We start from the raw sequence: 12,528 nt of genomic DNA on the forward strand, positions 1-12,528 counted from the left end.
CACTTGTCCCAGCAGCGATAGGGGGCATCCCTATCCCCACATGCTCTTAAGACATTTGGCTCTACAAGGAATTCGAGTTTCAGCGTGCTGTAATTTCTTTAATCGGTATTTCTGTACCACGATTACATCCTGTTTTCCTATGTTTGCTTTTTTCCGAACTGTGTTACCAAACTGGGAATTTGACAAGATGCATGCCCAAGGACTTCACTCAGGACCAACTGGTACATACTGTATGGTCCGTAATAACTTTACAAGGACTGGATGAAATAAACTCAGGGCTTTTAGCCAATGGCACAAATGAAGTGGTTTGGATTAAATAAATGTAACAAACAAAGCACGTTTTAGTAATGATGAAAGGAACTGTAACAGAGGTACGGGAGGGAAGAACAGAGATTAATGTGTAAAAACAGAAGGATCGCTGGTCATTGACCACATTTATTATTAAAATGATGTAATGACCACGGGAAACAAAGCTGTTAAGAAGAAGGACATCCCCAGGGGGTCATGGGTACGTACCAGGGAAACCAGGGGTGGTCTGCCCAAGGGGAGTAAAGGGGGGATGCTGCATAGCCAACTGGTGAAGCTTGGTCAACTGCAGGGCAGGATGGGAAATTAGAACTAACCAATCAAATGGAATTATTTCAGAGCAGAGAAACCATCTTACATGTTCTAAAACAGGATTAATTAAAATTATATTTAAAAAAAAGGGGTTAATCATTCATTCTAATCTACCGTAGAGAAAATAAAACCCAAACTGGTTATAAATGACATCTCTACTGTTATTACATGTAATGGCTATTGTTAATATTAACTAATTACTGTAGAATTACATATTAAAAGAACTCAAATATATCACATGCGAAAAAGAGCAAGATAACTGTCATTTGTTCCTGGGCCATTGTACTTTCTAGCAATTATTACACAAGGTAAGAGTTGCAGCTGAGCTAACACTTGGCTATACAGTGTGTTGTTCAGGAAAGGCGTCCTTAGGCCATGTCTTTATTGCTAACTGTAGAAAGCAAATGTTGCCCAGAACAAATAAGAGGGAGAGGAAGAAAAAGGGAGTAATTTACATGCGCTGGACTCACGTCTGGATGAGGGATGGCATACTGCCCCTGAATCGTGAACGCCTGAAAACAACAAGCACAGTGAAGACACAGGTCAGTCAGGTGGGACAAGCAACGTACCTGTTCTCATCAGAAAACCTCCTCCTGGCTCCCCAGGTAAATGCCACTCGCATCGCTTTCAACACTTAGTGAAGCTTAATTGTCTTGTGCTGCTTGATAATGCTTGGCACCGTACGGAAAGGTCTCTGCTGAGCTGCCCGCGCACCCCTTGCAAGCAAGGGATGCCAAGTGCTGCTGCCTGAGCTTTGATGACCTTGGTCCTCAGGAACTCTCTTTACTCCAGCTCTGTCTGCCAACAGCAGAGCTGGGGACACTGTGGAGGCTGAGGAGGGTGGTCATGTCCCCCCACTGCTCCCCCATCCACCCAGTGCCACTGATGCATGCAGGAAGATGCTGACACTGAAGCAGCAAGGGGGGCAGCGAGGATGGGGCAGACCTGCCCTGGGGGATGCCCTGCCCTGCCAGCCAGCTCCTGACTGCTGTGTGCAGCGACACACGCCAGCCGGCTCCGAGCCACCTCGTCTGGCTACCCACAACCACAGATGCTAAGTGCCAGCAAATGTGTGCCCCAATGCACCCCGCGGGGCTCATGCCCCAGGCTGCCACGCCAGCGGGTATGTGAGCGCATGTGCTGGATGTGCACCTGTCCTGCAGTGACTGGCCACGTTTGGAGATAGGAGCATGATGGAGACCCCCAGCGTGGTGGTCTTATCTTCCACAAAAAGCCAAATATCCCCTCCCTAAATCCAGCCCCTCTGCGCCACAAGCGCAGCGCAAGGGGTATAGTTTCTGGCATCACTTCTGGCAGCACTGGGGTGAGGTGGGGGAGGCAAAAAAAGCACGTGGGTGAGGAGGGATACAGTGGCATGCCTGGCACCAGTCAGCACAGCCCTTTGTCTCTCCTGCTGGCTCTGTTTGATCTTCTGTAATGGCCTACAAGGAAAAAACTATATAGGGATTATAATTTTCTATTATATGCTGTAGGGCTTTTCTGAAAGGGATGGCATGTCAGAAAAAATTTAATGTGCTTGTGCTTAGACAGGCAGGAAAGCAGAAGGACAAATTATAACGTATAAATATTTGTAGTGGGAGAATTATAAACAGGAACAGAGCTGATTAGCTTAGTTTGCAAAATGCTTATTTGACAAAAGGCCTCTTAGAAAGTAATGAATCCTCTGCAAATGATAAAACAATTCATTTAATGGAGTTCAGATATTAAAACCTTTAATGCCTCAACTGCTTGATGCACATTTCTGCAGCAGAATTTCCTTTCTGGAGAAGAAACATTTCATTTAGTTTTTAAATTAATTATAATGCAAGGCCGCAATCCGGCAAACATTATGCACATGAGCAGTTTTCAGGCAGAAGTGTGTGCGACTGGGCTCAATGGGGTGATCATGGGCAAATGTACTCTCATGCATCTACAGGGGATGGCCATTACCGATGGTTTATAAATGACAAGAAAAGGTTCCAGTCCACCAAAACAGGTTATCACCGCTGTCAGTGGGTCTTAAGCAAGCACGTATGCAAGCAAGCAAAGCATGTGTTGAAGTGTTTTAGCAAATGAGGACAACCTTAAGGAGATGTTACACTGCTTTGCTGAGCGGGGGTTCTGTGCGTAGCCAAGCAGAGGAGCAGCCTCGGGGAGGTTATAGCTGGAAATGGCGCTGGGCAGGGGCAAACAGCGGGTTTGGAAACCATACTTTGGTCTCTGACCCTCTGTGACGGACCACAACTGTCCCTTCTGAACTTGGCTTTACTTCAAAGCCAGCTGAGAGAACATCTTTTACACGGGTGCTTCCCAAGCAGTAGTCTGCAAACCAGCAAGAAACCACTGCAAAAAAATCACCAGCGAACCTAATAAAAACCATCCCTTTCCTCATCACTTTGCTCCCTCATACTTCCATGTATACATACAAGGAAGCAAACAAACTGGAGAAATAATGAACATTCTGAGCTCAGACTAGCTTTCATTTGGTTGTCAGTGAAAACCATCAAAGCAGCAAGATGGACAAGATACAAGATGGGTCTTGAATTTTCTTTCCCAGTTTAAAAAAAAAAAACCAAAAAGCGCTCTTCATTTCTTACGCTCCCAAAAAGCCACTTGGATTGATTTAGGTTGAGAAAATCTGTCTTTGACTGCTTTACCCCTTGGCAGAGGAACTGTGCCTTTCAGTGGCTGAGGCATGCCAAGAACAAGCCCGGTAGAGGCTCCTGGGACATCTGTACTGTAACGTTTCACAAGGACATGAGCTACGGGTCTGCTTCCATCGAAGTCAAGGGCAACTGTCCCGCTGACGTACTGACATTAGTAACAGCAGGAATGACCTGGTCTACAAATCTTCCTCAATTTAAACCATAAACTACTATGAGACATAAAGCAAAGCTGTACCCTGTGAGTACCCATCTAAACAGCAATGTAGCACAGTGGGTAGAAATTTCCAATTCGTTTCCATCAGGCAGGAGTGCTGGATGTATTTATTTTTTAACCACTGCATATGCTAAATATTAATGGGTAGAGCAGGCAGGACAGCGTTCAGCTTCCTTTTAGTTCTGTCATGCAATGCAGTATCGAAGAAGCACAAGAAAATTGAAAACAGTACTTAAAGCAGAAGAACCCCAACTTGTTAAGGAAAACTAGAAATTCGATTTTGCTAGTGTTGCTTGATATGCAAGCATTAAACAAACCAAAACATTTCAAGATATCCATGAAGTAATTTAGAACGGAAAATTACTTGTGATAGCATAGCCGAAAGGTTGGGTGGAATTAACACTGCTGATAAAGTTTTATTTTCAGTATTAATTTCCCCTTATGAAATCTGGTTAAGGTGTCTTTCCACATTGACTCCCAAACACTCCTGAAGCATTTTCTTAAAAAGTCTGCTTAGTCAGAGACTAAATTCAAAGCACACAAAAAAGATCTGTCTCTTACAGTCTTTCTCACATCAACAAGGTTGCATTAGAAAAGTGAGAACACTTTCTAAACTTCTAAACCTGAAGATGACAAGAGCTATTAGACGTTAAAATAGGACACACTCAATTATTTGTACAAACTGCTCAGAGCACTCTAGCAAACAGTTTCAATATTTTTGAGTAATCATATACAGAGATAGTCTTTGAAAGTAGTGGCAATTACAATACTGGTAACATGAGCTGCTACATATATATATACACATATTTCTTAAAGGAAAGCACTGCAGTGTAAACTTAATATATATGTGGAGTAAATTATTCTGAACTTTCAGTCATAAACCAATTTCTGGCAAATTATTTTAAATTTAAATTCAAATTTGGCCACTAAGGAAGCAGATTTCTTATTTTGAAGACAACTAAGAGTGGCAGACTTGAGCACTAGGAATTGAAAGCTACTACATCCAGATTATGAAAATCTGGATATACATCACAATGTATCAGTACAGAGTAGAAAGTAAAACTCAAGACAAAAATTAGAAAGCTCATTCCAAGGACCTGTCAGAAGCAATGACGCTTTGATGTACGCTTCAGGTGTGCAGGAGCTTCCTTACAAACTGGCAGATCAGGGACATGTGGGTCACCACACCACCGACAATACCAGCAGCACCTTGTGCCCTCTGTCCCACCAGGAATCCCCTGTCCAGGTTCTTATACGACCTCTGAATTGCCTACTGGGGTGAGACATGGTCTCTAGGGCTGCTGTCATCACGACAGAGTGATGACCTGGGATGGGCTAATGGGAAGGGAGATGTGACCTGCCTGCAGATGTTCCACCATGCAGGTGCGTGGCTCTTCCAACTGGGTAACTGCTTAAAAAGGGGCCTTGCCGTCATCTAGGGGAAAAGATTTGGCTGGATGGAGGTGCCTCACTGCCAGAGAGGCTTCACATATATGAATCCCAAGTAGAGAGATGGCCGCCTCCCTCTATGGCAGATTTAGGAGATGAATTTCCCCTTCAGTTGGGCAGGGCTTGCAGCATCTCACTCCTCCACCATTGCACATATCTGGGCAGTGCTGCTCTCAGCCTGTTGGCTATATGGGTGAGCCTCTGGTGGGGTTTTTAGGGTACATATCAGCTGCGTTCATTGCCAGCTCATCACTTACCAAAACTGCATTCCCCCCGCAATGGATGACGGCAGAGCAAATTCCCGCCATGTCGTAGTGGCACATTGCAGACCCATTTCAGAGCATTATCAAAAGACAAGGAAGAGCCACGTTGCACACAGGGATTTAAAGACAGATGAGAACCCTGAACTGATATAGCTTAAGATGAAGGGGGAATCTTCAAAACTTCACTATATAAAAAAAACCCAAGAAAGCTCTGTTATCAATCAGGTTGTTGCACGCCATGGTTAGGAAGGTCTGCACTTGCATGTCTTTAGTTCCTGTAACCTCAGAACATCATTGCTATTTGGTTCTGAGGGACTATAAGCAGTAGAAATTATGTGTGTGTAAATTTTTATTGCGAAATGCAATATTTGGTCCTAAAAATATGAATACTATGAGAGAAAAATTATGCCTTTCATGAGAAGAGACATCCTGCTGTTTGATCATCTCTGAAAAGTTGACAAAACTGCTTATACTGCTACTGGAGCTACAAGTCAAGAGTGAAAAAAACAACCCCTACAATAAGCAGTTTTGTCCCACTCAGGGAGCATCTGATTTGGACACTTCTCAATTTGTAGCAGGGCAAACTTTTCTTAATTACAGAAGTTAATTTTAAATCTTGGTAAAATACCAGTCATCACAAGTTTGCGTCAAGTTTGCAATGCAGTGTTCTCCTTTCCTGCAAACTGTAAGCACACAGAGTAGACAAAGCACATCAATACTATACCAGGCAAAAAAGAGTAAATGTTGAAAACTAACAGGCGCTGGCTGAGGTTGGGCCAAGACGGTGTGGTTTCCAGCTGAAGCCAAAATGGTGTCTGCTCTTACCTGGCCACCTGCAAAAATGATAGGTGCAGAGGCAGGTTTGGGACGGTAGGGGATGGTGGCACCTTTGGGTGGGGACTGCAGACAAAAACAAAAAGCCATCAAAATGCAGAATGAAGCAGAGCTCGTATCAACACAATCACGCCTTATCTTGGTCACCTCAGACAACAAGGCATGCAGCTACCCCAGCCCAGCCCACACCGCCCTGCCCTCCCCCACATCAGCCCAAAAGCAAGACAGAGGTCGGTTGTCCAGGCTTCGAGGGGAAGACCCGAGGTCCCGACTGCACAGCCGAAACAGGCAGTGCTGGCACTCGTGGCTTCATTACCGCCATCGTTAGATGAAGCTATGAAGCTTCATTAAGCATGTCAAGGCATTTCAGGAAACATGGGCACAACTTTGAAATTTGTGGATGTTTTGGAAGAATCCGGCCTGTGTTCTCGCTTTGTTAGCACAGAGGACATCTCCTGCTTATCGATCCTTCCTACGCTGCTACACACCAAGGTTTCTTGTTTTACCAACTCAATTGAGTTAGCTGCTCAATTGCAAATGACCAGTCTGATCCTGCCTTTCGTCTGACTGAGCTGGAAGGCTGGAGAAAAATCCTCATGGCTGCTGCAGGAGCATAACCAAGGCCTTCGTAACGCATGGGAAGAGAGTTTGTCCCTTGTAGCCCAAGACAAGGACCCAAAGGGAAAACCCCTGACCGAGGCTAATTTTCTCCTCGTAAATAAAGCAGGAGCACCTGCCTGTAAAAAAGGCCTCAAACTGTGCGTGAACACCTAGCAGAATGGTGCCCTGGTTTCAGTGCATTAACTACAACTAAAGAAGGTAACAACAATACCACTTCCATTAATTAATATCATATAACTAGCTATTTCATGTCAATGAAAGTGTTTGTTGCCAAATTAAATATATGCTGCAAATTAGAGCACATTCATTTTCTGAGTTATTTAAACGTTTGAAGAAGCAAACTGTAGCTAAACCAGTGTCGTCTTAGTACTGCTTGCAATTTGACTTACATTAAAATTAAGTACTTTTTATGTTAAAACTGGTTATTTAAAAAGTGGATCTACTTGCAGGAAAATGAGACCATGTCTCTCTGATTTTGAGAAGTGGCTTCTCTCATCTTCTTTAGCAAATAACTCTATTCCATGAATGTCACTTGGACAATAGACTATACACTGTATTCACAGAGCTGATAACTATTGCCATCACATACTCCATCTCTAACAAACTAAAATGATTTTTTAATATTTTCTTTCTGTTCTTTTGCATTTATATAAAGAAATTCCTTCCTCACAGTAGTTTTTTTTTTTAAAAAAAAAGAAGCGAGAGTCATTTTTCCCCAGTAAAACACTGGGGATTTTTCAATTTTTATGCTTTTATTTGCATTAGGCTGTATGACATTTTGATGCAAAGGCTGTGTGTCATTTTGATCCATTGCATACTTCTGAAGAGCCCAAAGCCATAGTACTGTCTCAAACACTCCACTGTTTCTCCCCTCTTTAAAGAATAACAGAACAGTAGGGTGTCAGAAATCATAATGACACAGCCCTCGACTAGACTTAGGTAAAAACCCAAATGAAAACAAAACAAGAAAAAAACACAGAAAACTTTTCAGCAGAAAAATATGATAAAAGCAGAGATGTTTCATGTTTCTTGTCAAAAATTATGGTTATCAGGTCAAAATATTTCATTTTGCTGAAATTTTTTTTTCCCAAACTTCTATTCAACTTAATCAGTTGAGAAATGTACTTGTGTGAAATTGGGGCATTTTCAGCAAGGGTCAAAATGCCCAGATTTTTATATAAACTAATTTTGTATCATTTAATCTAAGAGCTAAAAAACTGCTGTCAAAATGAAAGATTCTGGCCTTATGCAGTGACCTGACCCTAAGGAAGCAAAAAATCCTGGTAAATCTAAATTACACTAGTCAGAATTATTTCTATTTAAAACAAGATCTAGATGTTTTCTGCCCTATTCCGTATCAGAATAAAATGTTTGTTTTTTTTTCTTTCAGAATGGGCTGCAGCTCCACGCTGGAGGTGGTTTGTTGTTTGACAGTGTCATGAAAGCCCTGGTCTTTGATTGCTAAACCCTGCTGCGAGAGGCTCTCTAACAGCAGGCAGGGCACAGTCTAACAGAGTCCTCTTGAAATCTCTGGCACGGGAAGGGCAGGCAGCACCCCCGGGGAACCCAGGGCACTTGAAAATTAATAATGTGCTTGAGCATCTCCCAAGTGAGAGGTGATAAGCCAAGTACTCGCTTACCTCCAGCATTACCACGCATATCTGTTTCACGCACTGGATAATGGCGTCGGGAGTGCCCGATATAGTCACTGCGCGCTCCGTCGAGTTTGGCAGCATGTCCCCCGCTACCTGCACCTGGGCTCCTGTGGACTGGAGCAGAGACAAAGCAAAGAGAGCATCACCCTCGGGCAGGTAACGGCGCCTCTCAAAACCCAGTGATTCACCAATGCGATGGACGGGCATGCACCGCTAAACTTTTTGTCTTTTCTTTGCTAGATATGCGATATGCAAACTCAGGCTCAGACTGGGTAATCGGGGTCTGGCAGGACATGGATTTGCCTGTTCAAGTCAATTTGCAAACACTCCCATCCTAGGAAGATTAGTCCTCAGTAGCTATTAAGGTATCAAAACTATGACCTGAATTTCAGGACAAGTCTTTTAACCCCCTCAAAGACAGTTGGTTGCAATGCTGACTAAGAAATGATAAAGGTGAAATGGAAGTACTTTCAATAATAATAAAAAAAAAGAATGGAGAAAAATGCTGATAACCGGAGAAGGTCTGCTAATCAAATGAGTTGCAGATAAATGGCTCTTTAATCCATTGATGGCTGACTCATGTCTCTGGATGAAATTTGGGGCTGCCTTACACTCTGGAATATTTCAGGATGGTACAGAAGCACTTCTAAATTATAATTAGTGTTGATTAAATATATGCACATCATCAATTTTTAGCTCATTAATGAACCCAAGGAGGTAATGAGCCAGGTTTTTGTGGTTTTTTGTGTGGTTTTTTGTTGCTTTGTTTTTTTTAAAAAAATTTGATCTTGGCACTAACATATTTTAGTTAACGAAAAAAACCAACAACAAAACACCCAAAGAAAGAGAAAAATACATGAGGCCAAAACAATCCCTGGCATTATTTCACTAACATATTGAAAGGCCTTTTCAGTCAATAGAAGAAACCCAGGCATTTCATATCGAGTTAGCACTTTCACGTATTACAAACAAAATCTATTCCTGACTGTTACTGCAATGCAATATTTTGGGCTTCTTGAGAAAAGCATTTTCAGTAACCATTGACTTTGTGTCAGTCAGCCAGGAGTTAATTTGTCTTCCTGCTGGTTACATACAACACATGTTATTCTTCTTTCCAAAGACTGATTAAATTACTGATTGCATCTTCTGTTCACTAGTGCTGTTTAAGGCCAGAATATCAATTCCTTGCTCTATAATAGGCTTCGGAATTTCACCATAATTTGATCAATCAGTCATGCTTTTCTTTTCTTTTTTTTTTTTTTTTGTAATCTTATCTTGAAAATAGTACAGCAACCCTATGTTATTCCTGGGTACATGACTAAACACAAAAGACCATCCCTCGTGCAATTGCTGCTCACTGTGTTGAGTGATGATGAAATTAGACCACATCTCGAGGTGGATACTCCTTTTTTTGTTTGATCATATTTGCTATTTAACGTACAGTTCTCAGTATCCTTACATCTAGCACAAAATACTCTGACAAATAGTGCAGTCATTTATGCATTTGCTTCCAGTGCCAGTCTTGTTTATTCTTTGACTTTGGTCATATGTCAGCAATGAAAAAATGTGTAATATTTTGTACATTACCCTTATGCTTAAGAAAGTGCACGGTGTGACTTCTCACTACATTAGCCTTATCAAAACACCTATTTGGCCAAACACTATCCTTTTACTTCCTTGTCCTAGACTAGTAAGTACCTGCTTCTGAAATGATGCTCACCAGAATAATCACTTCCGTCATCAATTGTACACAGACCAACAGGCCACGCTCACCTTTAAAAACCAGCACGGTGGTGGCTGTCCAGAATCTGAACCGCAAATGTCCCATGCGTAAGGCAAACTGAACACCTTCCCTCCACCCAGGAAATGCGCTTCAATACACTAGTATCTTCTCCCATCTATGCTAAGTTCTCTGACAAAGTTTTTTTGGGGATTAAAGGGAAAAAGAGAGGGTTTCCTATGACCCTAACATCTGCACAGAAATAATGTTTTCTTCCCCTCAGTGTCATCAAATGACTCCTTTCTCCCACACCTCAAAAGCTGGTTTGACAATAAGGACTACTGAAAGGAATAGCTCCTGAACTCTTGGATGAAAAATCAAGTAATAGCATTCCAAGGAAAAAAAAAAATCTGATTTGTAATTGCCTTTTATTTGCAGGTCTCAGCAAGCACAGAGACTCCTTTGAATGACAGGGCTCTGAATTGTTTTTCTGTGAGTTTACAGGAGATAACCTAGTCATGTTTTCATGAACACGGTTTACAAAGCAAGAGGCACATGGAGGAACAACATGCTGTTTGCTTGGCAAACTCTGAAACAGCTTTTGGCAGCTCTGTCGGTTAATGGAAGTGGTACACGCTGCTTTTACTTCCCTGTACGTGAGGAGAAAAAAAGATCCTTTCAGCAGCAGCCTTCAGAAGGAACTTTCTTAAAAGCTCCTGCAACAATCAAATTCAAATCCAAATGCAATAATTTGGAAGAACTTGAAAGTCAACAGGATGAGACCCCAAACTGTCCTCTGTGATCACCTTTCCTTCCAAGGCTACCATAAACTAACACTTCATAGTAAATGCTGGACATATAATTTTGATCAAAGCATTTTCCACTCCTTTTTCACATTTGATCAAATTCTCTTTGATAGAAAACCAACTGTTTTTTCACATTTGAAATGAAACTTAAAAGCTCAATTAAACCTACTGTCTTGAATCTACATTTTAGATTTAAAAAAGGAAGTTTCAATTTGGTAGAAGCTGTCAAAAGCTTCTGTTTTGACATAGTCAAATGAAAAAAAAGGATCAGCATGTTATCTTGATATTCAACACCTCATTCCCCATTGGGATGAATACAAATATAGAAGGAGTACTGTCACTTTCTCCAGAACAAAAATCCATTTTTCTGAAATCTCCTATCCAGATTTTCTCTACATAATGGAGCATGTACCTAATTTTCTTGTTTGCCTGATTACAAACATTGGATCCTTGGCTTAGCATGTGCTATATTGTTACAGTCATGCATGGAAGAATTGAAACTGGCACCGTATGATAATCTTTGCATTTTTTTGTGAGAGGAGAAAGTGGCTCCTAGCACAGCACATTGAATGAATACCTTTGGATAAAATCTGGATTTAAAAAACCCAAATATGTGTTTGGAATACAGGAAATCAAGTCACCTGTGGCACAGTGAGATTAGGGAGAAACAGGAAAGGAGTATGAAAACCAAATTTTTCTAAAATGTAGATCAAGCATTTGATACACTAACCTGGACTCCCCATTGCCACTTGGGCCTTTCTCTGCCTGCAGGGGTGGTAACTAATTTGGAAATGGCTGCGACGCTGCACCTCAGGATCACCTGAGTGTTGCTGGGAAGGGGGCTGCGCCTGAAGAGAAACTGGACGAGCCATTTCTGTCGCTAAACTGTTCCTTTGCTAAATTGTGCATCAAAGGCTAATACGTCGTAAAACTGTTTCTTTATTTCACATATGGTCTTTAACTTCAAGGAAGGTAGAAGGGTACAGCTGTGCTGGACCCCTGCTCGCCCCAGAGCAAGGCTTTTCCAGGCTTTTCACTCAGCACATGCTCACCTTCGTGCAATGAACAAGGTGCCGTTGACGATGCTGGCAAGGCATGCTCTTTAAACGGCTACGGTAGGATGCTGAGCTAGCCAGCGTTCCCAGCAGACATCCCAAGACTTACCTCCCTGATTTCTTTGATTTTGGAGCCTCCTTTTCCTATAAGGGATCCACACTGACTTGCCGGGACGACGAGCCGCAGCGTTACAGGTGGTTTGCTTGTCACCGTGCTGTTTGTCATTGAAGCATTTATGTCCTGTAATCACAACGTCGGTGAGAATTAGTGGAGGATTTGTCATCCTTGGTAAGCAATGAAGGTCTCAGAGCAAATGCCCGGGCTGTTTGTGGAGACCTGGGGAGCGTGCAACCGGTCGTGGTTTGTTTGTGTGGCAGGTAAAGCCGCCGGCTCTGCCGGTGATACGCCATAAGCACGAACCGCGCAAGCGGCTTATGCCAGAGGAACCCTTTTGCTGTCTGGCGTTGCAGACCCATGCTGCGGGGCCAGAGGATGATATCTGAGGCAAGACTAGGAGGAGGAGGAGGAGGAGGTGGTATCTGTCATTAGACCAGCCAAAGCAAATGGAAAAGACAAAGAGGCTTTTGAGTTCACAGGTCCCCAAATCCTGATTTGGTCTCTTTTGC

At 42.5% G+C, this 12,528-nt stretch overlaps 1 protein-coding gene across 9 annotated transcripts in view; it reads right to left on the reverse strand.

Annotated features, from left to right (window-relative positions):
* LOC129202208 (poly(rC)-binding protein 3-like) overlaps positions 1-12,528 on the reverse strand; it is a 533,188-nt gene that overhangs the window by 29,581 nt on the left and 491,079 nt on the right. For 6 of the 9 annotated variants that reach the window (XM_054814513.1, XM_054814515.1, XM_054814516.1 and 3 more), the window contains 5 exons: positions 12,011-12,142; positions 8,306-8,434; positions 5,967-6,110; positions 1,074-1,130; positions 517-592 (listed from right to left, as the gene is read on the reverse strand). In XM_054814513.1, the coding sequence (XP_054670488.1) occupies positions 517-592; positions 1,074-1,130; positions 5,967-6,110; positions 8,306-8,434; positions 12,011-12,142 (538 nt within the window). The remainder of the gene's footprint in view (positions 1-516; positions 593-1,073; positions 1,131-5,966; positions 6,111-8,305; positions 8,435-12,010; positions 12,143-12,528) is intronic. The other 3 variants (XM_054814520.1, XM_054814522.1, XM_054814518.1) reach the window with 1 other exon arrangement.

This window comes from Grus americana, chromosome 2 (assembly GCF_028858705.1).
Source record: "Grus americana isolate bGruAme1 chromosome 2, bGruAme1.mat, whole genome shotgun sequence".
NCBI lineage: Eukaryota > Metazoa > Chordata > Aves > Gruiformes > Gruidae > Grus > Grus americana.